A 26882-nucleotide genomic window follows, 5' to 3' on the forward strand; every position below is an offset into this window, starting at 1 on the left:
AAAATAAAGCAATCTTCAGAATGATATAAAGGATTTAGAAAATGGATTCCGACATTACCTGTTCATTGAAGTACAGTTTCAGGCTTAAGGTCATAATCGGCCTCCTCCCCCCTTTTCGGGGTCCCAACAGCCGCCAGCTTTAGCCCAGAGCTCTGGCCCCAGTTGCACGAGCACCCATGTGGACGCCCCACCCGCATCCGAAGGTCCCATACCCAGCCTGACTCCCCACCGGTCCCTGCTGACTCTTCAGCTTCTCCCCTGGAGGGGCCTCTCCCCGTCCCCCAGCATGAAAACCTGCACTGGAAATAAGCGTTTCCAAGCGCCTAGGATTTCAGGTGAGGCAAACGTACACATACCCCAGGAGGTCGTTCGAGCTCTCAAGAATTCAAGTATTACAGTCATATGATTCAAGGATTTATTAAGTCACACATGCAAAACATAACTGCTAATTGCATTAGCAAAAGATCAATGTAAAAACACTCCACAAGTCTGCAACGGTCAATTTAAAAAACTTTGTTCTAGTGGTTGAAAGGTCCAACCTTGGATTCTTGCCAGCGGGTAAGTTGTACAGAACTTGGTTAGCACGAGCACGGGCTTACAGAACCTCACAGACCCAAAGGAACGTGGTTGATTAGGCAGAGCGACAGGAAGCGTGTGTCCAGGGGAAGGCGGCGAGGAGGAGGGTCAGCATTAGTCAAGGTACAGTACTGGTGATCTGGCAAGACAGTGATGTTACGAAAGTTCATAGTTTAGGAATATCTAAAATATTTCAAAAACTGTAAAGCTGCAACACATGATTTTTACACCTAGTTACTAGAAAACTAAGGAAAGCGCTTATTAGCTCTGAATAAAGTAACAAGGGAACAGGAATGCACTTTCACTAATCTACAAAAAAAAAAAGTCTAATGCATTATCAGAAAGATTTTATAATACAAGGAGGCATATTGCTCATTAAGAAGGGGTTCTATAAGAAAAGCACTAAGTCAGCAACTATGGGAACGACCAGTTCAAAGATGAATTAAATGCCCGATCTCAGGAGGGATGGAGTCTAAGAAAATAAAACACTTAGTGATGATACCGACCTTTCATCATTTACTGCATCTGACAGAAATTAACCTTTTAAGATTTTACCCGTGACACTTTCAGTTTAGTAATGACGTGCACAGTGTAGTGTTTTGTCAGAATACTGTCTTCGTCCTCTGATCGCGTCCCATGGCCCGCACACCCTCCCCAGGTGCCCACGGCCACAGCGGACCCGTTCATCACAGGGGCGGGAGCCAGAGGGCGGTTCCAAATCTCAGCAAAAGCGAATACACTACTTTAAAAAAAAAAAAAAATCTCACTACAAAATCAAAAAGATTGATCAGAGAGCTGAGTCGTTACGCTCTTTCCAGGAGGACACACAGCTCGGTGCTGGGGGCGGCCGGGCTGCGCCAGGCGGCCAGTCTCCGGAAGGAGGCTGGGGGCTCTCCCGGCAGAGACCAGCCAGCAAGGGTCTGTGCGTCTGAACTTGAGAGGCTGGCTGCGGTCTCTTCTCAAGACAAAGGTCTTAAACGGTTTAGTGCTTAGTGTTCTCAGCACAACAATGCAATTTAGTTCACAAGGAATTTTGGCAACTCTTAATCTGAGCAAGAATAGGGGCTTCTGAAAAATAAGGCTTTAAAAAAGCTTGCCATTTTAGGGCTAAATTTTAATATAATGTGAAAGTTTGAAGTCTTACACTTTAAACAAACAAAACCTAAAAATTACTGATTGGTTCAAAATGGTTTTATGGAAAAACTAATCTGTAACAAAAACTTGGCATTGAGTGCGAAGGCTCCACCATTTTTGAGCAAAGCGTACAAAGGTTCTGAGGGGGGCAGGGCAGGAGAGGGGCCCGGACATTTACAACAGCAGGCATTTTCTCTTCCTCTTCTTGACGGGAGGGGGGCAGAGAACCGCTCGAATAGCTTCATCAAACACTGTCTTGAGGCCTCGCTGCGTGAGCGCCGAGCACTCCAGGTATTTTACAGCACCTGCCGGGAGACAGCCTCTTTCAGCCCCGCTCTCCTCACCCGGACAAGGACGAAGCAGCAGCTCCCCGGGCCCCGCCACCTGCTGGCACGTGTGGCCCAGCGGAGCAGCCCTGACCCTGCACCCACCTGGTGAGCGTCATCACGACCCTGAGTCGGAAAACACGCTCTCTACTTCCCCAGACTGGAGTCCAGTCTGTCACGAAAATAAAACCCGAGCAAAGAAAGCAGACGTGAAAATGCAAGGATTTCCTACCGATCTCCTTGGCCATGGCCAAACCCTGCGGGTAGGTGATGGGAGTCAGCTTTTTCTCCTTCAGTTTCTCAATCGTGTCTTTGTCGTCCCTGAGGTCAAGTTTAGTTCCCACCAAGATGATGGGGGTGTTGGGACAGTGGTGTCGCACTTCAGGGTACCACTAGATGCAAGAGAGAAGAAAGTCATGACACGTTCCCCTCCCTCATGAACTTTCTTTGCCTAAACGATACCCATCCGGGTGCCCAACTGACCCCACCACCCCACCTTAGTCCCTCAGCGCTTTTGGCAGGAACCGCCCCCCCTGCCGTGCTCACGCCCCCCCCCCCCCTTCAATACTTTCAAGAACCACAGGCCTGCCTACCTGTGGGTGTTTGATCAGCAAACCAGGATTCCAAGACTAAAGACCCAACAGAACAGGCTCTAGGGGCGCCTGGGTGGCGCAGTCGGTTAAGCGTCCGACTTCAGCCAGGTCACGATCTCGCGGTCCGTGAGTTCGAGCCCCGCGTCAGGCTCTGGGCTGATGGCTCAGAGCCTGGAGCCTGTTTCTCATTCTGTGTCTCCCTCTCTCTCTGCCCCTCCCCCGTTCATGCTCTGTCTCTCTCTGTCCCAAAAATAAATAAAGATTGAAAAAAAAAAATTTAAAAAAAAAAAAAAAAAAGAACAGGCTCTACTTGTCAGTTGGGGGGGGGAGGGGGTAGGAAGGGAAGGTCTTCCTTCCCCAAAAAACTACCTTTTGGTAAAATGGGTCAAGCTCTTACATGAACTCTGAGAATCCTACCTACATATATTCAACAGTGAGCATGAATTATGTGGACTGAGGTCTTAGCCCTGCCACCACTACTCTCACTGGACACATCCCTGATCACAACGAACATCCCCCGCATGACACTTTTCACTGGAAGTGTGTGAAAGACGCAGGAGAGGAAAGTCATGGCCGCTGTTTTAGCAGATGACTCCATCAGATGGACTCGAAAGTGTTATTTTAACAAGGATGCAGCGTTTCTGAATCAGACCCTGAACTTTAGAATTCTACATAATAAAGTCCATGATTTCAAAAATTGATCTACCTAAAGTAGAATTACAAAATCATTAAAATTTCTATCACTAAATGGTAGTTTTACCTCCCAAAGATGACACTATGTAACAAAACACTGGTCTAAAACATCCCGGCTTACCTTTGCTCGAACATTTTCAAATGACGCAGGACTCACAAGAGAAAAGCAAATTAAGAATACATCCTATAAAGAGGAAAGAGAGGCATTTAGAAATGATCTCACGGTGACGAGCGCGCTTTGCTTCGTAAACACTGTGGGGACGATTCACGAGACGAAGTGCATGTTATGCACCAGCAGTCCGTGTCTAAAGCTCACTCCCTGGTTACAACCCTTCAGTTCTGTCAGAAGCTCCCAGACCAGAACCAGCACATGAAGCAGCCAGCTACTTACGAGAAGAGGGGAGAGGATTTACTAGAATGTGCTAGCACTTCCTAGAGGCTGGAGAGGCCTCCAATCAGACCCCCAGGAGGCCTCTTCCTTCACACTCCCAACTCCCACTGGCAACTTTAATGCTCTTATTTATATACAGGGAGCAAACCAGAGTCAAGGTACCACTCATTTCTGTAAAACGTGGTCTGTTTTTCAAAAGCAGAGTTGATTTTAAAAAACATGTATAAATGGTATGCTTTTCATTAAGCTCCCCGGGTGCACATTAAGTACACTTTCAGTTGACCGCTGGGTTGCAAATAAACTGCTTTAAGAACTGCCACCAGGGTCCCCGGCACAGAGTGGGGTCCGGCTGTTCGCTGAGCACCTTCCACCGTGACGGAGGTTCCCGGGTGTAAGCGGCATCTTCCCGGCTGTCGGTTCTCAGCCCCGAGCAGGGCTCTGGAGGACTCGACGCTGGGCAGTGGTAGCCGAAATAAAGATTCAGAGGAAAAGTCCGTGCAGAATAAATACCTGGAAGAATTTCCGACTAAACGTAAAACCTCTGCCCCACTCTATTGTGTCAAGAGTCAAATGTAAATATTTAGCTGTATTAAAAATGCCTAAGAGTTTCTAAAATGCTAGGTTTATAAATCCCTTTCCTAGAAAAAGGCAATTCTGCTACTTTGTGAAATGTATCTTCTCCCAAGCTAACACAATTCCCAAGCTAGCACTTTCAATCATCCAGCTGATCCCTTGTACCTGGAAAGGGAAAGAAACATCCCACACAACAGCTTTTTATAAATGACATTTAACAAACGCTAGCGCATGCACAGGCTCGTCGGAGAATCACCGCGGCAGGTCGGCACCGGGTTACATCATTTGGAAGCAGGGGGAGGTTAGCTCAGCCGCAGAGCCGCGCCCCGGACACCAGAGACACCAGGGGACACCAAAGCGGAGGAGGAGGCGCCCGCAGCCATGCTCAGTCCCGCTCCATGGTGGGTGGGCGTCACGTGGAGCCTCGACGGCCTGGGAGGCCCCTCACGAAGGTCCCTCCTTCCACGCGGGAGGAGGGAAGGAAGCAAGCAGTTCACAAACCGCTTTAATTCAAGCTAGTAGGTAAACTGTCTCGCTCCACTGAAAGCACATTTCATCAAGCAAAACCCAACCTCGAGTGAAGTGAACACAAAGCACTCAAGGAACGTGGGGCTCGAGAGGAAATCCTGGGGAACTAAGTGAAACGAGAGAACAGATAAAGCTTGAAACTGAAGTCGACTGAAAGTTTTACATACGGCAATCGGCTTGTCTTTGCCCCTGGAGGTTATATCCTTACCATACGTTTCTCCAACCTAGTAATGCATGAGAACTGTGTTTGAGTTTAGTAAAAACTGAGGAAAGTAAAAGTCAACACAATCCATTATTTCTTCTTCATCAGAATTCTGTCTCAACCCTCCCAAAGGATCCAAAAGCAGAGGACTATCTAGCATCTGTGACGCCAAACCCCACCGAAACTCCATCACACCTGTGAAGGCCATGATGCAGACAGAGGCACACTCTGGTGGGGGGGGGGGGGCCACTACCATAACAGGAGCACACAGAAGGTTCCTGTTCCGGCAGCAGCGCCACCATGCCTGATGACACAAATGCCCTCCCGCCCGAGGAAGCACACGGGCTCTGTCCACTCAGGAAACGTGCAGAAAGCGTGCGTTCCTCCTTAGCAAAGGCGTGTCCGTGCGTCCATTAGGAAGAGACACACGGGTCAAAGATCTCTGTCCATGTTCCGAGACACAGGCCCAGTGGCAGCAGCCACCAACGGGAGGCGCACCTGTCCGTAGGACCGGGCCTCTGGGAGGAAAGGGCCCCAAGAAGCACTGCTGGGTCTGCGCTGTGACGGTGACAAGGCTGGCGCTCACTCTCCCCCCAAATTCCGCAAGTGCAGATCGAATTCAGGGAGCTAGAGGACCTGAGTGAATGGTGTCAATGCACTGAGACCTTGAACTGTGCCCCCCCCCCCCAAGCCCCTGCAGCTCTGGACGGGACGGCCACCCAGAGAGGACGGCACCTCCAGCGGCCACCACAGGGCTTTCAATTCGCCCCTGTTGCAACAAAAATCGAAAGAAAGACTTGCCCTTCAAGCAACACAGAACCCCACACGTCTTTTAACAAATGAACAAGAGAATTACTTTAATTTCCTCTCTCTCCAGCTTCTCTGACCACGATTCTGAGAATATTAAAGTTGCCACTTTCATCTATGGGCTACTTTTAAAGATTTGTGCTCCCGACTCTTTATGGTGACACAGGGACCCCTGGGGATTGGCCACAAAAACGCAGCTCCAAAATATCCTCCAACCACATCTGTTCTACCTTTTTCAATTTTTAAAACATACTTTTTGATCAAGAAACATGCTTTTCCATCCTACGTTAACATTCCACCATCTGCCCGTTCCCTTCTCCTTCTTCCCCCAGCCTAAATAAGGCTTTAAAAAGGTGTAAAGAATAATGTGGTAATTCTTCTAAAACAGTAACATGGAAATCATAAAACGTCTAGTCCTTCTGACACTTCGCTCTTCCAGGAGGGATTCATTGCAGCCTTGGCCTCCCAACCAGACACCGCGCACAGACTCCTGCTGCTCGACCTTGGCAGGTGTCTCGATGTCCACGGGGGTCCCCGGAGGCCGGAGCTCCATGGCAGGGCCGCCTGCAGCAGGACTGGCCCAGCCTTCCTCCCAGTGTGTCCTGGAGCCTCTTTATTCTGCCCGGGCCTCCCCACGCCACGGGCTCCCCTTCCCTCTGGCCCGGACGCTGCTCTCCTCACACCGGCAGCCGACTCCCGACCACACAGGCTCCCGCCAGGCCTTCAGTGACTGCTCCGGGTCGCAAACACCGCTCCCTCACTGGCCAGGTCCACCGCCTCCACCAGGCATGCGGAGGGCACCACAGAGAGGTTCCTGGCGGAACGGGAGGGGACTCGGGGGTGGCTGGGATCTCCCAACTCCTAACACCCTAGCGCTGCTCGTGCACGTGCGCGCTCTCTCTCTCCCTCTCATTTTCTTCTCTTCTTCAGGCCTTCCGCCCGGCTTTTACTTTCAGGCCTGGAATAGTTCTTCCTACAGACATTCTAGGAACCGGGCAAAGGACCAGGGTGCAAACAGGACAGAGCAAAGATGCTGTGTGTGTGGCACCCATGGGGAGCTGCTCAGGAGAAAGAGGACAGCCCCGAACCCCAGGAGCCAGGCTACGGCGAGTTCCCACTGAATGTGACAATCTCCCAGAGCGCCCACGTCAGACCACGCAACCATGCTGACACGAGACCAGAAGCAAAGAAACGAAGAGAAGACCACTTAACAATCTTGTCTAACCACAAACACAAGGTCACCGTGCAAACTATAGAAACCCCAAACGCCCCCTCTCGCAGCCAACGAGACTGTGTGACGGTGTCTGCACCAGTCACAGATTTGGCCCCAGAACTACCCTACTTCCTGCCAGCACCCAATCCAGAGCAAGCCCTCACCCAAATCACACACCCCGCAGTCCCCGAGGTGCAGGTCTCGTTTGGGGCACAGGAACAAACCCGACTTTGTTCAAGCCACAGGTGTGTTCCTAGTGACCTGTGGCCGGAGGACACAGGTAGAGGCGGCCACCCGAACAAAGCAGAAAAAGCCAGGTGAAAATCCAAACGACCAAGCCAAACACAGCCATTCTCCTTGCCTCCGCGCCACCACCCGGCACTCCCGAGCTGAGCACACACACACCCCAGGTCCCCGCAGGCCCCCGCAGGCCCCCGCAGGCCCTGACACAAGAGGCCCGGCGCCTCGGGCAGCACAGGCCTCTCCAGACCCACATGGAGCTCAGGCCTCGTGACCCCGGCAAGGCACACAGGTTCCCACTCACACCACGTCCTGGACAAAAAGGCAAATGCAGCTGACTCGACACGACACACGATGCTGGGCCCGAGCACTACACGGGTCACGCTGCCACGGTGACAAATCAACTCAAGACACACACAAAGAACGTGCAGGAGAGCAGGCTCCACGTCGGGCCTACTTCAAATGCAGGGCTCAAACTCCCAACCGTGAGATCAAGGCCTGAGCTGAGATCAAGAGCCCAACATTTATCCCACCAAACCATCATGAGCCCCTATTATGGCACATTTTTTTTTTAATTTTTTTTTTTCAACATTTATTTATTTTTGGGACAGAGAGAGACAGAGCATGAACGGGGGAGGGGCAGAGAGAGAGGGAGACACAGAATCGGAAACAGGCTCCAGGCTCTGAGCCATCAGCCCAGAGCCCGATGCGGGGCTCGAACTCACGGACCGCGAGATCGTGACCTGGCTGAAGTCGGATGCTTAACCGACTGCGCCACCCAGGCGCCCCTATGGCACATTTTTAAAAAGAGAATATAAAGATAACTTATTAAAGGACAGGAAAGCCCTAAGGATTACTTAATTTAGAAAAATAAAACTTTCGAGGGCAATCTCTACTGAACAGGACTACCTGCTCGCCATCTTCTGGAGAACGCAGAAACGAATGCCTTAAACAGACCTAACTTCGCCACCCAAGCTGCCCAACAGAGGACAGCAGCATTAAATGCCCACAGGAAACATGACATCTATTTTGGGGGGTCGCCAAGCCCTAAGGGTGACATGTGGATACAAAATCGTCTACCGGCCCTTCAGGGGAGGTCTGAGCACGGTCACGGACACGCCACATAAACAGGCCTTGTAGAGCCAACAACCAGAGACCACGTTCCAGTCAGTACAAAGTTCAGAGGCATCCCCACTGCCAAGGTGCCAGCCGGCAGCCACCGGGCCTGCTCCCCCTGCAGGGACAGTGTGGCCCAAAGGAAGGAGACCTTCCAGGCACCAATCTCCGCATTTGGGGCCGCCCCTCCGGGAGCCAATGAAACGTCCTCATCCGCAGGAGGCCAGCGGGCGCATCTTTAACTGCTACACAGCCGCTCTCCTCTCTGCTCAAAGTGCCCAGGACACCCGTCGGCTGGCGCGTGATGTGTCACACAGCACGTGTGAGCCATCTGAGGGCTAGAGTCGTGCCTCACCCCCTTAGCCGTTCAAGTGTCTGGCAGGAAAAGAGCACCTTACACAGAAGGGACACAGAAAGTTTAAGTCCTGCCCCAGAAGGACAACACCCTGCGGCTTGATTCAATCTGTCACTTTACCTGCGTGTGTTCTGGCATACAGAGCAGGGACCTTGCCAAGTCACCTTTGACTTACTGTGAGCCACTCCCTCAGAGAGAAAGGCCACACCCTGCCCGGACCCGTGAGTCACAGGAGGTGGCTCTCACTTCTCAGAAGTGACACCCCACCCTTCCAGATGGATCCAGTGGGTTAAAGACTCCTACTCTGTCTGTCAATAGGTTAGCAAATCCATTTAAAATCTGGAATTATCAAGCACCCATTGGGGACAGAAGAGTTTCCTAAACATGTTGAAGAACTCAAACCATTTGGTGATTATGAACTGATTTTCAAACCTTAATCAGTTAATTTTTAGCTGGACATTAACTGAGCACTCACTCATTCAAACCTCCCATTTTATAGTTCTGGTTACAATTCAATCGAAGGATAATCAGCAAAAATCTACAGCTCAAAGCAACTGGATTTGGCAATTCCTCCAGGAGAAAATAAATACAGAAGACAATGACTGTTGCATTCTAAAACTGTACTCAAAAGTATAAAAAAAAAACTATCATTACTAAAAACGGGAAGTTAAATTTAAAAACAAAAGATCTGGGAAGACTAGAACTATGGTTATGTTCACCCACACTACACCCCCAAGACGGTGACGGTCAGGTCCATCCAAGGGTTGACACCTGCCTTCTCCAGGGTGTCTCCTTGACCCTGACCCCTCTGGTCATCCGGAGTTGCTGAGAGCACACACAGCAACTTCTAGTCATTCGGGCCCAGCCAGCTGGGACGTGAAGAGCTCTCCAGATGTGCGTCTTCACCGCAGCAACACTGGAGTGTCTGTGACGTACCTGGACCCTTCTGTTAGCTTTATACATACTGCTCGTCTAATCCTATGTCGAGACAGGAGACAACTAGAGCCCTGAGGAAATCTGCCAGGGTCACAGAGCTGGGAAGCAAGGGCACAGGGTGGAAACCTAAGGAGTCCGTGCTAGTGCGTATTTATTCCTTTGGCTGGTTAGCCACTTGAGTCTCCAGAGTTATTTTCAAATACTTTTAAGACGAAGAACAAATGTGTAATGAGAGAAGCACACGATGCAAATAAGACAATTCCTAATTTAAAGAAAAGAGGCCTCTAAGCATATTTCCACCAACTCTCATTAGGTTTTGGTACACGGATCATTTAATCGTCTGAAATGGAAGCAAAACAATCTAGAAGTTTTTCTGACTGGACACTGTGGACATAATTTTACAAAACCGAAACCTGACTCTACACTGAGAAGATGTAAGTGCTAAAGCCAAAGGGTGGCTCAGACGGTCAAGCGTCTGATCGTGATCTCATGGTTCGTGAGTTCGAGCCCTGCATGTGGCTCTGTCAGCACAGAACCCGCTTCAAATCCTTGGTCTCCCTTCTCTCTCTGCCCTTGCATCTGCCGCCCCCCCACCCATGCTCGCAAAAATAAACATTAAAATAAATGATAATAATAAAGCCATAGAAAAAGGAGCATGAGTAACATAGAAAAATAATATTAAAGAGCATCTGGCTGGCTCAGTCGGTGGAACGTATGGCTCGATCTCAGATTCGTGAGCATGGAGCCCAATTAAAATTAAAAAAATAAAAAGAAAGAAAAAATAATATTAAACCCAAAAGACAAGTCACTAACTTGATTTTCAAAAACCTTAATCCTAACAGGGCACCTGGGTGGTTCAGTCAGTTACGCATCCGACTCTTGATTTTGGCTCAGGTCATGATCTCCCAGTTCAGGAGGTCGAGCCCCTCACTGGGCTCTGCGCTGAGGGAGCAGACCCTGCTTGGAATTCTCTCTGCCCCTCCCCTGTACACACTCTCACTCTCAAAATAAATAAATATTTAAAGGGGGGGGGGCGCCTGGGTGGCTCAGTCGGTTAAGAGTCTGACTTTGGCTCAGGTCATGATCTCATGGTTCATGAGTTCAAGCCCTGCATCAGGCTCTGTTGCTGACAGCTCAGAGCCTGGAGCCTGCTTTGGATTCTGTGTCTCCCTCTCTCTATGCCCCTCCCCTGCTCACACTCTAGCTCTCAAAAAATAAACATTAAAAAAAATTCTGGGGCGCCTGGGTGGCGCAGTCGGTTAAGCGTCCGACTTCAGCCAGGTCACGATCTCGCGGTCCGGGAGTTTGAGCCCCGCGTCAGGCTCTGGGCTGATGGCTCAGAGCCTGGAGCCTGTTTCCGATTCTGTGTCTCCCTCTCTCTCTGCCCCTCCCCCATTCAGGCTCTGTCTCTCTCTATCCCAAAAATAAATAAACGTTGAAAAAAAAAAAAATTAAAAAAAAAAAAATTCTAATAAATACATATATAAATAAACAAATGGCAACAATGGAAGCATGTAAACTGCACAGCACCATATTCTATACCAGGTTAAGACCAGAGAAATGAGAACAAGCCAACTCTGGGTTGGCATGTAGGGGACACATGCTACTGAACTAACATGAGCTTGCTACTACTCAGGATGCCCCAAAGATGGCGATACAGCAGACCCCTGAACAACACGGGGGGTGATGGGGGGGAAGCGTAAGGGGTGCCGACCCCCCCATGCAATCAAAAGTTCCCCAAAATTTAATGGCCTGCTACTGACTGGAAGCCTTACCAGTAACATCAACAGTCATATGTTAAGTACATTAGGTACTGCGTTCTTACACTAAAGTAAGCCAGAGAAAAAATTTCCCTCAGATCTGGAGGAAGAAACATACTCACTGAAATGTACCGACAGGCCTAGTCTAAGCGGACATGTGGAGTTCAAATGTGTTGTTCACGGGCCAACTGTGCAAGCAAACCCACAGGTGATGTGCAATTTCATATTCAGAAATCATATATTCTAAAGGACACATTAAAAATCAGTCACGATCCTTACTGTTTGCGGATAGGATAAGGGACGTAATCTGTCATAATCTTCTTGTCCAGCTGTATCCCATAAGCCCAGATTCACCGGTTTTCCATCCACCATAACATTGGCAGAGTAGTTGTCAAAGCTGCAGAATGGAGTAAAAATGGTTAGTCTTTAGCCATGGAGCATTGGGCACAGATCAGGGACTCGAGTGACTGTCCCAGCGAGGGCCCCAGAGGAGATGCACCAAGGCCAGGTGCAGTCTGGGGGTTGCCGGGCCAGGGGGCGGAGCTAATGTTGGAGGGAAACTGGGACGAGTGTAAGGGAAACAAACCAACACCTGGAGAAACTCGCCCAAGAAACAAAGGACAAGCTCCTCAATGTACCCGAAACAAAGCAGTGGCAGCAACAGGAACCTCTGCCTCTTCAACAGGACATTAAGATTCTTCTGCCCCAGAGAAACAGAGTATAAAATCAGTCCCTCTCTTTCAAATCCCACTTGCTGAGATTTTTCACATCCACATGTGGCTCATCTTCAGCAAGGTGGCGCGGCACGGAGCCACTGCACTGAGTCAGGGCGACAATTAGTCAGGTCGTGGTCATCCAGCCAGGCCTGCGACCCAAGCGCGAAGGGAACACGAAATGAACCTAATGTGAGAGGCCGTGGTGGACTGTTTCAGAGTGAGTGTACTGGGTTACATGCATACCAAGTCACCCCAGTGATTACTTAACGATAAGCAGAGGCCCAGGAAAGCCTGGCTGACAGGCAGAAAGTAAGGTGGACTTCCACAAAACCAAAGCAAACCACAAGTACCACCAAGTACTTCATTAAAAAGAAAACCTGGCATTGCCATTCAAATCAGGGCAAGTACCAAACAGGACCCAATACAGCAGCCTGTAAGATACAATTTTGGAAGCCACCTTCACACACTCTCGACACTGAAACTCAGGGACTTCCTAAACTGCGACGGCAAAGCCGAAGTCTGAGTAAGGCTCCGATGTGGCTTAACGAACGTTAACGACCACACTAGCTCCCATGAAGACAAGGTCTGGGGTATCGTAATTCTGCTTCTGTGAGAAAAGGACAGATTATTCAAATGAACAAGATCATAACTTTTTTATCTGGGAAAAAGAATCAGTGCCCACCTCCTATTGTACGAAAAAATAAATTCTAAATGAATTAAAGATTAAAGCGTTAGCCACAAAAATCTAGAAAACATACTTTTGCATCACTGAAGTAGGAATGGTCTTCCTAAGCAGGACATCAAACTCCATGCAGGTAGAGTGGCATATTTACATAAACACATCAAACTTCTTAGGGCGCCTGGGGGGCTTAGTCTGTTGAGCGTCCGACTTTGGTTCAGGTCATGATCTCACAGTTCACGGGTTCAAGTCCTGTATCGGGCTCTGTGCTACCAGTGCGGAGCCTGCTTCGGATCCTCTGTCCCTCCCACTCTCTCTGCCCCTCCCCTGCTCATGCTTGTTCTCGAAAATAAATACTAAAAAAAATTTTTTAAACAAAAAAAAGTCAAACTTCTTTATGGCAGAAGACCTCATAATGAAGTTCAAAGAGACAGAGGGCAAAGGAGAGACAGAGGAATTGATATTTCTTGTACACAGAAGTTCCATCAGTAAGAAAAAAATCTCAATAAAAAAATAAGCAAAGGATTTCAACAGTCCATCCACACAAGACTACAAATGGACAGTGAACATTTGAGGGATTTCAACCCCACCGGGGATCAGAAATGCAAATGAGAAAGTAACTTTTTCAACTCCTGTCACCCACAGTCCAACCAGAGGAGCCGGCTTCAGTCACAGCTGGTCCAAGTACAGCCTTTGGGCAGCACATGGGTAGTTAACCTATCAGAAATCAAAATATCCATTCCCTCTGGATTTGGCACACCTCCACTTGTCATCATCTATCACATGTGCACAAAGACGTGTGCAATGATGTTCAACACGGCAAAAAAAACCCAAACAAACCCCATGACCAGTGTACTGTATCAGCTACAGTAGTTCAAAGTCACCTACAGTGATCATGATTTAGTTCTACCTACATGTGTAGATTAGGAAAGTCCCCACCATAAAACCAGAACAACACGGACAGTATGATCCCACTTCTGCAAAACTTTGGGCAACACTGCAGCGCACATGTTGTGCTCGACAAGGTCAGCATGGGTGGGACTTGAGGTGTTTCCTCTACTAGGATGGCAGCTGTGAGGACAGAGCAGGGTGACGTGCTACACAGGGCTCCCTAGTAATCCTATCATCGGAAAAACACTTCCATCTCCACCCAATTCTGCTGCGGAGAGGGAATAAACAGCTCAGTGGCCAATTCCGTCCTCCCGTAACTGCCCCCAGCACCACCCTGTTTCAGTTCCACAGCCTGATAACTCAACAGTGACATGGAACCATTGGGATCACTTGCCAGAAAAGGCCAATCACAATAGAACAGACTATTTCATGTTCTGGCTCCTTGATCCTTCACACACAGATGCTCGAGTGCCAAATTTATATGAAACTCTTACTATATCCAGTCTTCACACTTCGGTTTATTAACTTTGTTTCCTGAATGTCTAAAAACCAATTAGGAAAGCTGTGTGTTTCATCACAATGCAGAAACTTTACATCAGATTAAGTATTTTTTAAAAGCCCGATTCTCTTATTAATCAGACTTTGGTCAACGTTCACGTTTAAGTGGAAAACTAATCAGATCTGTTCATGTAAGAATTAAGAATGCCTTTACAGCAAAACAAAGGTCAAAAGAACTAAAAAAACACATCACAAGTAAATTCCTTATTTAACTCCAGATACTTACACAGTGGGGATATATTCTCCAGGAAACGCATTGGTTGTGTAACTGATCAGTAGGCACGTTTTACCTACGGCTCTAAGGAAAGAGAAAAACAACGATATAAGTTGCTTAGTCAACATGAATGTAATTCTTTCATTACTCTGTTAAACTTACAGGAAAAAAATCAAGAAGTATACACCAAGTACTTAGCATTAAACAGTTTCTGTAACCTTCTACTGAAGCCTACACATTTTCTATCCTGAAATTTAAAGTAAACAAACTCGAATTTCTCAAAAAGGAGCCTTCCTGCTCTGCTTAGGAATTAGCATTCACAGAACCAGCTGTTAATTAAGCACAGGTTGAAGAGGAACGATAGTTTAAAAGGGAAAGTCTCTTCTGCGACTATGTGTAGGAGTCTCTCATCTGAGCATCTTCAATTCTATCCTCAAATCACTTTGATGCGTCCTAATATGCAAACACAGCCTTCCTCTGCAACTTCCACTTGGCTGCTAAGTAATACATTTTGCAGCCTCAGAGTGGTAGCTCAAACCCACCACCTTTTAAAGCCTTCCCTCTGGCACCAGTAATGACTGTTCTCTTAACAGAGTGCTTAGTCACTAACCACCGCACACAGAACTGTGAGCCACAAAGAGCCATACAGAACTCACTTTAACTCATCTGTATTCATTTGCCACTCCGCAACCCCCATCCTCACACATCACCATAAGCCTTTAGAGCGGCTAACACAATATATTCCAGACATATTAACTAACGGCTCAGGGACGCTGGCATAAACTTCGCAAAGCTGCAAAGAGGAGAAAGTAAAAAAGAATCGTGTAGAAATTGTCCAGAGACAGAAGGCCCTCCCGCACCACTACTGGGGGACACAGTGTACCACGGGGCAGAGGTCAGACTGGTGGCTTGGAGTCTTCCAACCACTTGAAATTTTCATAAGAATATATCACCTACAAATTAAGATCACTGTGCCCTTAGCCAAAAAATGAGTTCCAAATTTGACATTTCTCAGGGTGACTTCAGGGGCTTCTGAGAGCCTGTGTCCCAGGCCTAAGTTTTCACTAAATGCTCTCCTTACTATACTTGATCTTAGCCAGAAGGCTGAGAAGCGATATAAATGCTCTCCTCACACAATGAAGCTCTGAGCTGTAAGAATTTGTTGTCCAATCGCAACTACTATGAATTAGGATTCACCATAAAGAAGTTAAGTGCTTTTCTATTTTCTTAGCACTCTTAGCTTAAGGCAAAAACCTCTCTGCGAAGACAGATTACAGGCCCATCCGGTTTGCCAATACTTGTTTTACTCATAACATTATTAAGGGCTTAAAAATTAGAACTCCCCCACCCTGAAGACCTCACAGACTCAAACATTACATTACATCATCAGGAAGTAGCTCCCAACTCCTAAAGGCTTTCTCAACAAAAATGACTCATTGACCATACATTTTGTTAAAAGCTTACAATGTCAAACCTATATAAGCAGGAGGCGGAGATCCATAGTCATTAGCCTAGATTTGAGACCCAGGATCAACTCTGTATCACTTACTAGGCTGGTCTTTTTTGTAAGTTTCAACTCCCTTATGCCTCAGTTTTTTCAACTGTAAAATGGATGCAAAACTACCAACTCCATCACAAAACTACTGAAAGCATGAATTCTATTTCAATCTATACCAACAAAGTGTGTGCTATGCAAGGAAGTATACCAGGTACTGAAGATATTCCAAGGAACAAAACTTCATGGAATTTGTGCAGTTATTTTTTTTTTAATGTTTGTTCATTTTTTGAGAGAGAGTGAGACGGAGTGTGAGCGGAGGAGGGACAGAGAGAGAGGGAGACCCAGAAACTGAAGCAGGCTCCCCAGGCTCTGAGCTGACAAGCCCAGAGCCTGACACAGGGCTAGAACTCACGGATGCAAGATCATGACCTGAGTCGAGGTCAGATGCCCAACAAACTGAGCCACCCAGGTGCCCCATTTGTGCAGTTATTAAAGTAAAAAAATGAAGAGTGCATGGGGCACCTGGGTGGCTCGGTCTGTTAACATTGAGACTATTGATCTTGGCTCAGGTCAAGATCTCATGGTTCGAGGGACCAAGCCCTACACTGACAGCACAGAGCCTGATTGGGATTCGCCCTCTCCCTCTCTCCGCCCCACTCACACTCTCTCTCAAAATAAATAAATAAAACTTAAAAAAAAAAATAGGGGCGCCTGGGTAGCTCAGTCGGTTGAGCGTCCAACTTCAGCTCAGGTCATGATCTCAGTTTGTGAGTTCAAGCCCCGTGTCAGGCTCTGTGTTGACGGCTCAGAGCCTGGAGCCTGCTTCAGATTCTACGTCTCCCTCTTTCTTTGCTCCCCCACCCCCACGCTCTGTCTCTCTCAAAAATAAGTAAACATTTAAAAAAAAAAACTCGAAGAAAAAATGAAGAGTGCAGTCATTAGTGTTACTAAAGATGGTGTGGGGGATGCCTGGCTGGCTCAGTCCCTAAAGCATCTAGCTCTTGATCTCAGGGTCCTGAGTTTGAGCCCCACGTTGGGTGTAGAGCCTACTTAAAAAAAAAAAAAGGTATCTTTAGGGGCATCTGGGTGGCTCAGTGGGTTAAGCAACAGACTTTTAATTTCAGCTCAGGTCTTGATCTCGGCTTCGGGAGTTCAAGCCTTGCATTTGGTTCCACACTGGGTGTGAAGCCTACTTTAAAAAAGGCGAGGGGGCAGTGGCGGGGGGGGGGGGGGCGCCTGGGTGGCTCAGTTGGTTCAGCATCCGACTTCAGCTCAGATCATGATCTCACAGCTCGTGAGCTCAAGCCCCACGTAAGGTTTTGTGCTAACAGCTCAGAGCCTGGAGCTTGCTTTGGATTCTGTGTCGCCCTCTTTCTCTGCCCCTCCCCTGCTCGTACTCTGTCTCTCTCTCTCTCAAACATAAACATTAAAAGAAAAATTTTTTAAGATTCAAAGGGATCTAACCTAGTCTTGGAGCTGATAGAGGTCGCAATGTACGCTGAACCCTAGGAGGAATGGGGACATGACAGGAGGAACATTCTAGGCAAAAACAGCAGCATTGATGGGGAGGCCCAGAAGCCCAGCACAACTGAAGAACCAAGAACTAAGGGGGAAGCAGCAAAGGAAACTCTGAGGAGGCTGTCATCTCTTCTTGTTAAGGACATGGGACTTGATCCTACTCGGGAAGTCCCAGAAAGTTTTTAGTTGCCAAGAAACCATTAAATTTGCATTTTTAGAAGCAGTCTCCAACTGCAGTGTGGAAAAGAGGACTGAGGAAGGAAGCTGGGACTGGAGACAGAAAAACAAGAGTGGTCTGAACCAACGAGGGAGATTCAGGGTAAAAAGAAGTGGGCCATTTCTAGAGCTTCCTAGGCGTGTGGCAGAACAAGATGGCCCAGCCATGGGCTGGATGTGGTAGCTGAGGAAGAGAACGGAGTCTAAGGCCATCATTGCTGAGCCTCTTTTCAAAATTACAAATGTGACGGGGCGCCTGGGTGGCGCAGTCGGTTAAGCGTCCGACTTCAGCCAGGTCACAATCTCGCGGTCCGTGAGTTCGAGCCCCGCGTCGGGCTCTGGGCTGATGGCTCAGAGCCTGGAGCCTGTTTCCGATTCTGTGTCTCCCTCTCTCTCTGCCCCTCGCCCGTTCATGCTCTGTCTCTCTCTGTCCCAAAAATAAAATAAAAACGTTGAAAAAAAAAATTTAAAAACAAAATTACAAATGTGTAAAAATGTAATAGTTACTGCCTCTTAACATCAAGGATAAGAGGCTATAAAGGTTTTAACAGTTATGATAAAACGTCATGGTAGTACTTCCTTTAAGAGTACTGTCCCAAATCTCTTCCATATGTATAGGAACAAAGCCATTACTATAAATATGACCCACTCTGTTTCAAAAGTTCTAAGATCTTGGGGCGCCTGGGTGGCTCAGTCGGTTAAGTGTCCAACTTCGGCTCAGGTCATGATCTCACAGTCCGTGAGTTGGAGCCCTGCGTTGGGCTCTGTGCTGACAGCTCAGAGCCTGGAGCCTGTTTTGGATTCTGTGTCTCCCTCTCTGACCCTCCCCTGTTCATGCTCTGTCTCTCTGTCTCAAAAATAAACGTTAAAAAAAAATTTTCTTTAAAAAGAGGTGGACGCCTAACGGACGGTGCCATCGGGCGCCCCAAAACTCAACCAGTTTTTAATAATAATAAAAAAAAAAAAACAAAAGCTCTAAGATCTCTTTTCCTGAAACTTCACCTTTAGCCGAGGCATCATCTTTTGAAAGGTTTAACTGCAAAGGAATTCAAGGTATTGGCATACCCTGATAGGCTGAAATTTTATTACCAACCATTACAGCTATAAACTAATCTGTAAGAAATTATTAAATTATAAAATTCCTACTTAATTAAGTACATGTCCAAATGCTGATTTAAATATTTAGTTTTAAAAAGACAGATAAAAAGAAAAAAATAATGGTGATTTACCTCCCATTAGTGTTATTTATCCACTCCTTTTAAAAACACTCCACAAATAAACTCTAGAGGCCAAAGTCAACACAGCTCCCACGCGACGAATGGAAGCTGCATTTGGTCACAACCTTGACTGATGCGGCCAAGAACCTCTGAAAGTTACTATCTGGTTTGGAATTTCCACTTTTATATATGCTACCACGGAGTTCAACCTCTTTTTAATCCTTGAAAGCTGCCACAACTGTAGAAAATGAACACGAATCTACTGAAAGAAAGTTCATGTGAGTAACATTTTTTTAAGCCTATGTGTGCCTCTCCTGCTCTAGTAGAAATTACAAAGATTAAAGCCAGTAACTCATGTTCCTATTATGTTCTTCATTTTCCCATTAGGAGAACTTCAAGGAAACGTTTAAAATTTGGAGGGGAGGGGCGCCTACCTATTGGGTGGCTCAATAGGCTGAGTGTCTCTGAGTTTGACTCAGCTCATGATTTCACGGTTCATGAGTTCTCCCACATCAGGCTTGTTGCTGTCAGTGAAGAGCCCCGCTTCGGATCCTATCCCCCTCTCTCCCTGCTCCTCCCCCACTCGCGTTCTCTCAAAAATCAACAAACGTTTAAAAAAAAAAAAAAAAAGATACACTGATCTTAGGACTCAAAGACCAGATTTCTCCAATGAGAAAATAAGGGGCCTGTATTGCTGTCTAAAAGTACCTAGATCCTGGGGCACCTGGGTGGCTCAGTTAAGCGGCGGAATTCAGCTCAGGTCATGATCTCATGCTCATGAGTGCAAGCCCCGCATCAGGCTCTGCGCCCACAGCATGGGGCCTGATGGTTGGGATGGTCTCCCCCCCAACCCCTCCCGCTACTCCCACCACTTGCACGCACTTTCTAATAAACTTTAAAAAACAATAAAATTTAAAAAGGTACCTAGTTCTTAACGATATATTAATAGAACATAGTGGAATGTGAAAGTATTAAATATATATTCATATTTATTGCATCAATGAAAGACCCTGAATGAAAGTCCTCAATTTACCCTGTGAAATGGGGTTTGGGAACTCTCCAATTGTAGGCCTTCAGTAAATGCATAACCATGCAAAGAATAAATTCAGGAAATACATGAATAGAGTAGTTTAGCGCACAAAAACACAAAACCCAATGTGAAATTTTGATATTGTCACTAACAGGGACATCATAACCAACTTAGGAAAACCAGCCATTATCACCATTGGAGGCTTCAAAATATTCAAAAACTGGGTAGCTTCTAGAACCCTCAAGGCTGAAGATGCTACCCCTAAGAGAGTCCAATTCTGAAGTAGCCTTTAAGCTACAGGGGAAACCCTCCCCCTTCTAGAAACACCAAACCCAATCCTAGAATAGTTATTATCTGGATCTGCGGAAGATACAAAAAAGTTCAAAAAAGACTTTTTTTTTTTAATTTTTTTTTTTCAACGTTTAATTATTTTTGGGACAGAGAGAGACAGAGCATGAACGGGGGAGGGGCAAGAGAGAGGGAGACACAGAATCGGAAACAGGCTCCAGGCTCTGAGCCATCAGCCCAGAGCCCGACGCGGGGCTCGAACTCACGGACCGCGAGATTGTGACCTGGCTGAAGTCGGACGCTTAACCGACTGCGCCACCCAGGCGCCCCAAAAAGACTTTTTATCTAACTGCATATCAGCCTCATTCTTCTTCAAAATCAAATCCTCTTAAAATATGCCCTGATAATGGGAAGATATGTCAATATCAATATAGCAAAATACTGATTACAAAATCTAAGTGGCAGGTGTTCACTACACAATTCTTTCAACTTTTCTGTATCTCTGAAGTTTTTCATATTTAGATGTGGAAGGAAAAATACTCCTCTGATGACATGCGGTAATTGCCCCAGTAGCAGGATTCCTGATAAAACATCTCCTTTTTAGGAAGACTAAAAATTACAAGAACTACCTGGTGAGGCAGAGGTGAAAAAGTAGGAGGCACTAATACGTTAGATGATTAATGCAAAAGAAAGAACATCATAAAAAGTGGCTTTAAGTTCTCTAAAAATGGATTCCTGATACTCCTCTAATGAATCCAACCCCAAACTTTTACTGGGATTATCATTTGAAAGTTAAAAAAAAAAAAAAAAAAAAAAAAGCATACGTATAATTTTAACCACCAAGATCAGAGTCAAACAACAAATCTAAACTTAGGGGCGCCTGGGTGGCTCAGGTCATGATCTCACAGTTCATGAGTTCTAGCCCCACATCAGGCTCTGTGCTGACAGCTCAGAGCCTGGAACCTGCTTTGGATTCTGTGTAGCCCTCCCTCTCTGCCCCTCCCCTGCTCACACTCTCTCTCTCAAAAATAAATATTTAAAAAAAATTTTTTTAAACAAATCTAAACTTAGAAGCCAGTGCAGGGGCGCCTGGGTGGCGCAGTCGGTTGAGCGTCCGACTTCAGCCAGGTCACGATCTCGCGGTCCCTGAGTTCGAGCCCCGCGTCGGGCTCTGTGCTGATGGCTCAGAGCCTGGAGCCTGCTTCCGATTCTGTGTCTCCCTCTCTCTCTGCCCCTCCCCCGTTCATGCTCTCTCTCTGTCCCAAAAATAAATAAACGTTGAAAAAAAAAATTAAAAAAAAAAAAAAAAAAAAAAAAAGAAGCCAGTGCAGAATTCAAACACCTTTACAACAGGTCAAACACAAACATATGGAACCCCATGCTCAAGGCAAAACACACAGACAATTCACGAAGCACTTAAATTCATGGATCAGACCATCAGTGATTGTTCAATGGAAACAAGTAGAGAGGAACTGGTGCATTCCTAAAAAGATGACATCATCATGGAAGGTATTTTTTATGCTCAACTAAAAACATTCCTGGACAGCAATGCCTAAATTAGACACTGGGCTGGAGAGACTACTAGCCCAATCTGGAGTGAACTAAGAGGGGTTTCATTCACTCCCAGCCTTCTGGTCAACCAAAGCCAAAACAACACTATTAAAAATGGTTTAGGGGTGCGTGGGTGGCATCCAAATCTTGATTTTGGCTCAGGTGGTGAGCTCTCGGTTCATGAGTTTGAGCCCCATGTCAGGCTCTGGATACTGTAGAGCCTACTTAGGATCTTCTCTCCCTCTCTCTCTCTGTCCCTCCCCTGCTCACTCATGCCTTCTCTCTCAAAATAAATAAACATTTAAAAAAATGGTTTAGGGAGAGACACCTGGGTGACTCAGTCGGTTAAGCCTCCCAACTCTTGATTTCAACTCAGGTCATGATCTCATGGTTCGTGGGTTCAAGCCCCACATCAGCCTCTGTGCTAACGGTGCAGAGCCTGCTTGGGATTCTCTCTCTCAAAATAAAATTTAAAAACATTAAAAACTTTTTTTTTTAATGGCTTAGCAATATCTGAATGTGAGATGCTGTCTTACCTAAGTAAAACTGAGAGAATCTTGGGGGCAGATGTCCATCAAATAAGAATGACAGACCCTGTGTTCAAGAAGGACTAACAGAATTAGGACCAAGAGAAGGATTAATAACATAAAAAGTATCAAAATTTCAACTCACATTTTGTACTCAATGCCAACTGAATTGCTATATAGAAAATAATCCATAAGAAGAATCTAGGCTAATTGATCCTAGTTATAATATGATTATGACATGGCTTCTAACTGTAGTTCCCAAGAATATTTTTTTAAATAAGGAAGCTTGCAATTTGTGCAATTTCAATTTGCCTTTACTGCTTAAACTGCCCTTAATTGCCTCAGATTCCCCACCATGGAGTTCTCTGCCCCACAAAATGTAGACCTACATTTACAGCTTTAACAACTTTTGAATAAAAGAACACTCCAACCATATCATCAGGCTGATGTTTTGTTTGGGTAAAAGCAGAAAAATATTTTTGGTATGGAAAATTATGTGTCTAAATTTTTCACTGAAGTAATGTTTGCTATATGCCGTCCCTTAAAGTAACAGAGGGAGCACATGGCTGGCTCAGTTGGCAGAGCATGAGACTCTTGATCATGGGGTCGTGAGTTCGAGCTCCACACTGGGTGTAGAGATTACTTGAATAAATGAATAAATCTTTAAAAATAAATAAATACCTTACATTTTTTTAATCCACTTTTAACAGGATTCTTAGCCCCCCAGTCTACATCAATGTCAAATACGAAAAAAACTAACTGAAAACTTTAAGCCAAGCCAAGAACTGTCTTATACCTACCACTCCCCTCAGAGTCCCTCAGTGCCTCGGAGTAAGAGAAACAGCACGTACTCCGCACAGGGCAGACACCTGGGAGGCACTTCTTATCCAGCATCTGGTTTAATCCTCACAAATTCAACTTGAGGCACCTGTCTTGTGGAGGATGACTGATATGCCCAGGGTTTCCCCCTAAGCAGCGGGGTAGAGACTTGAAGGAAGGATCCAGATCCCACAGTAGGCGTTCAACAAGTATGCGACTAGATAAACAAGCCAATACAAACAGCAGAGGTCCATAATCTGTAAGCGTTAAATATATCTGCTGTGCTTATGTTTTAGTTCCAGAAATTTTCAATTAAGGATATTACATAGGATATTACTAGGGTTATTGGATTATCAGCAATTTGGCGTTTTTAAAAACTAGTATTATTTCATATTCTAAGCATTACTGATTGAACATTTTTAATTTTTAATATTTTCTGGTATTTTTTTAACGTTTATTCATTTTTGAGAGACAGAACATGAGCAGGGGGAGGGGCAGAGAGACAGAATCTGAAGCAAGATCCAGGCTCCGAGCTGTCAGCACAGAGCCTGACGAGGGGCTTGAACTCCTGAACCATGAGATCATGACCTGAGCTGAAGTTGGATGCTCAACCAACTGAGCCACCCAGACGTCCCAACATTTTTAATTTTTTTTTTAAATTTTTTTTTCAACGTTTATTTTTATTTTTGGGACAGAGAGAGACAGAGCATGAACGGGGGAGGGGCAGAGAGAGAGGGAGAGACAGACTCGGAAACAGGCTCCAGGCTCCGAGCCATCAGCCCAGAGCCCGATGCAGGGCTCGAACTCACGGACCGCGAGATCGTGACCTGGCTGAAGTCGGACGCTTAACCGACTGCGCCACCCAGGCGCCCCCAACATTTTTAATTTTTAAGAGAAATTCACTTAAAGCGTTAAGACAACTTGATAAACGTTTAAACTTCACTTAAACAGTTTACTGACTTCCCTATTAAGTAACTGAACATTCCCCCCCACCCTGATGAAAATAAAACTTTCTTCTGAAGGGTTTAAAAAAAAAAAAAAGGGTACCATACATATTCCCAAATAGGTGGGAGGTGTAATTGTTGGCTATATACATAGAACCATGAAGTGTTAATGTTTCGCATGTTGACTCTGACAAATCCCAGATGGGCATCTTTTAAAAATCAGTTCAACTGTACCCACATCTGAATTAGCTGTGGAAACAATTTCGAATGTGTAATTTGCAACAATCTAAACAAAGCCAATTCACAACGGGAGAGGCATAAAAGCCGCATCAGTCCTAATGACAAGTTTGGGGAATATTAATCAAAAGATAGAGCGATGCCAGAACGCTTCCTTCGACTTTACAAAACTTGAAAAATGCACCCACCGCCTTCTGAATTTCATGAAACTGGTAGTAATTCTTGGAGCTTCCTTGTTAACACTCAACTACTCTAGCCCTGCTGAGACACACAATTTTGCTCGGATTACACTGAGATTCTTGTTTCTATGGGAGGAGGAAAAAAAAACTGCATAAGCCAAGTCTTGTCTTCCTCTAGGGCCTGTAACCACCACAGACAGTAATGAAAAGAAATGCCTTGAGTCACAGGGCAGCTCCGCTCAGGGAGCCTGTTCTGCTACATCCCATACCTAATGCAAGAAGCGAAAGCCAATTTTTTTTTTTTTTTATGACCACACCACGTTCAGAGAAAAGAACAGTCTTAATCACACCCGACTCCTCGCAGCTAGAATCTCAGAAGTTTCTCCACGTTAAGAGCAAAAATAATCACCTAAAAAAAAAAATCTTAACAAGTGGCCAAGTGCAAGCGGAAGATAGCCCGTGGTAAATCAGTTTAGGGCCACCAAACCCGCCCAGGCAAACATTCGTCCGGTATTATCGACCTGACCGCCGGGACACACGGAAGGTCTCAACCGGGCTCGAGGTTGATGTAAAAGCCCAGAAAGGGTCGTTTTCTGAAAAAGGCAACTCCAAGCCCACCGGTGTCCAGGCGGACGAGGGAGGGTGGCGGCGCGGCTGGGGGGGTCCCACCCGGCGATCAGCGGGCCCGACAGAAGGCGGGAGGGTGGAGTTCACTTTTCCCTCCGGCCGCGGGTCGGCGACCCCCTCCCCCACCAAAAAAAAAAAAAAAGGTGGGGGGGTAGCCGGAACCAGGCCCATGCCGCCCGGTCCCGGGGGTAGTGAGTGGCGGCCCGCGCCCCACGCCACGCGCGGCAGAGAGGCCGGCTCCGACCCCGGGCGAGCCCGCCCGGCCCCGGCCCGCGCACTCACCCGTCTCCCACCACCACACACTTGATGGCCTGCATCTGGGCCGCTCGCTGGGCCGCGGCGGCGGCCGGGCGCTGAGGCGAGAAGCGGCGCACTCGGGACGCGGCGGGCGGGCGGGCGCGCGGCTGCGGGCGGCGGGGCGCGGAGTGCCGGGGCCGCTGTCCACGCCGCCTCGCCCTCCGCCAACGGGAAGCCGGAGCCCAGCAGCGGCCACCACCCAAAGCTGGGGAAAACTGCGGAGAAACAGGAAATGGCCGCTCCACTCACATCCGGTCTCCCCTCCCCCCCGCGCGCGGGCGCGCCGCTCCCAGGCTCCGGGGCGGGGTCGCTCCTGCCCGCGCGCCTCCCGAGCTTCCTGCCGGCTTCGGGGATGCTCGGGAGACGCTCGGGAGCGCTCGGCTCAATTCGAGGGCGCTCGGCTCGGGGGCGGGGCGCGGGGCCGGCTGGCCGCCATCTTCGTGCCGCCTGATGATTGGCCTAAGTCTAGCCTTCTTCGGTGATATCCTTAACTTAGGAGAGGAGGAGGTTCCTCCTGAGAATTCGGAACCTGAAACTCTAAAGAAGGAAATACCACACTACCATTTTTCAAAGAAAACTCCTGTTCATTAGGTCAAAAATATGTTGAAATTTGTTGGCTCACGTATGCATTTTGTTTCCAGCATGCTGAGCGTTTACTATGCCCTATGCTTTGTACGAGTTCTGGAGATAATGTTCTGTAGGCAGACCATTAAGGTGCCAATATTTGGGATATTTGCTTTCAGTTCTCCCTTCCTTCCTTCCTTTTGCAGGCTCCATGTCCACCATGGGGCTTGAACTCGTGACCCTGAGATCAAGAGTTGCGTGCTCTGCCAACTGAGCCAGTCAGGAGTCCCTCTTGGTTACTTGTGTATGCAACATCATGTTGTATGTATGTATGTATGCATGCATGTATGTAATCTACACCTAAGGTGGAGCTCGAACTCAAAATTCCATGATCAAGAGTTGTACGCTCCTCCAGCTGAGAGAGCCGAGCGCACCTGTAACGACGTTTTTTGTATTTATTTTTTAACATTTATTTATTTTTGAGACAGAGAGAGACAGCATGAATGGGGGAGGGTCAGAGAGAGGGAGACACAGAATCCGAAACACGCTCCAGGCTCTGAGCTGTCAGCACAGAGCCCGACGCGGGGCTCATACCCACGGACTGCGAGATCATGACCTGAGCGGAAGTCGGCCGCATAACCGACCAGCCACCCAGGCACTCCTGTAACAACATGTTTTGTTTTGTTTTTTTTTAATTTTTTTAACGTTTATTTATTTTTGAGACAGAGAGAGACAGAGCATGAATGGGGGAGGGTCAGAGAGAGGGAGACACAGAATCTGAAACAGGCTCCAGGCTCCGAGCTGTCAGCACAGAGCCTGACGTGGGGCTCGAACTCACGGACCGCGAGATCGTGACCTGAGCCGAAGTC

At 47.1% G+C, this 26882-nt stretch overlaps 2 protein-coding genes across 3 annotated transcripts in view; one reads left to right on the forward strand and one right to left on the reverse strand.

Annotated features, from left to right (window-relative positions):
- The window catches only part of DAGLB (diacylglycerol lipase beta), a 37927-nt gene extending 37319 nt beyond the window's left edge, over positions 1 to 608 (forward strand). The window contains exon 16 of the mRNA XM_043559640.1: positions 131 to 608. Within this exon, the coding sequence (XP_043415575.1) occupies positions 131 to 143 (13 nt within the window). The 3' untranslated portion in view covers positions 144 to 608. The remainder of the gene's footprint in view (positions 1 to 130) is intronic.
- Positions 402 to 25763, reverse strand: RAC1 (Rac family small GTPase 1). Of its 2 annotated transcripts, XM_043559643.1 has the most exons (7): positions 25435 to 25688; positions 14514 to 14585; positions 11723 to 11840; positions 4982 to 5038; positions 3444 to 3506; positions 2269 to 2428; positions 402 to 2015 (listed from the first exon to the last, which is right to left on the reverse strand). In XM_043559643.1, exons 1-7 carry the CDS (start codon positions 25467 to 25469, stop codon positions 1885 to 1887), a joined length of 636 nt encoding a protein of 211 aa, XP_043415578.1. In that variant the 5' UTR covers positions 25470 to 25688; the 3' UTR covers positions 402 to 1884. The 2 variants fall into 2 exon arrangements, with proteins under 2 accessions (XP_043415578.1, XP_043415577.1); XM_043559642.1 differs by lacking the exon at positions 4982 to 5038 and having other exon boundaries at positions 25435 to 25763.
- Positions 25764 to 26882: the final 1119 nt, after the last annotated feature.

Source organism: Prionailurus bengalensis, chromosome E3, assembly GCF_016509475.1.
Source record: "Prionailurus bengalensis isolate Pbe53 chromosome E3, Fcat_Pben_1.1_paternal_pri, whole genome shotgun sequence".
NCBI classification, from domain to species: Eukaryota; Metazoa; Chordata; class Mammalia; order Carnivora; family Felidae; genus Prionailurus; species Prionailurus bengalensis.

Coding starts and splice junctions, on each gene's coding strand:
- RAC1 (XM_043559643.1), bottom strand. CDS start 25,469: ATGCAGGCCATCAAGTGTGTGGTGGTGGGAGACGG. Junction 5,039..11,722: donor CCTTATCCTATCCGCAAACA/GTAAGGATCGTG, acceptor ATGCATTACTAG/GTTGGAGAAACGTATGGTAA. Junction 2,016..2,268: donor GGCCATGGCCAAGGAGATCG/GTAGGAAATCCT, acceptor GTCTCCCGGCAG/GTGCTGTAAAATACCTGGAG.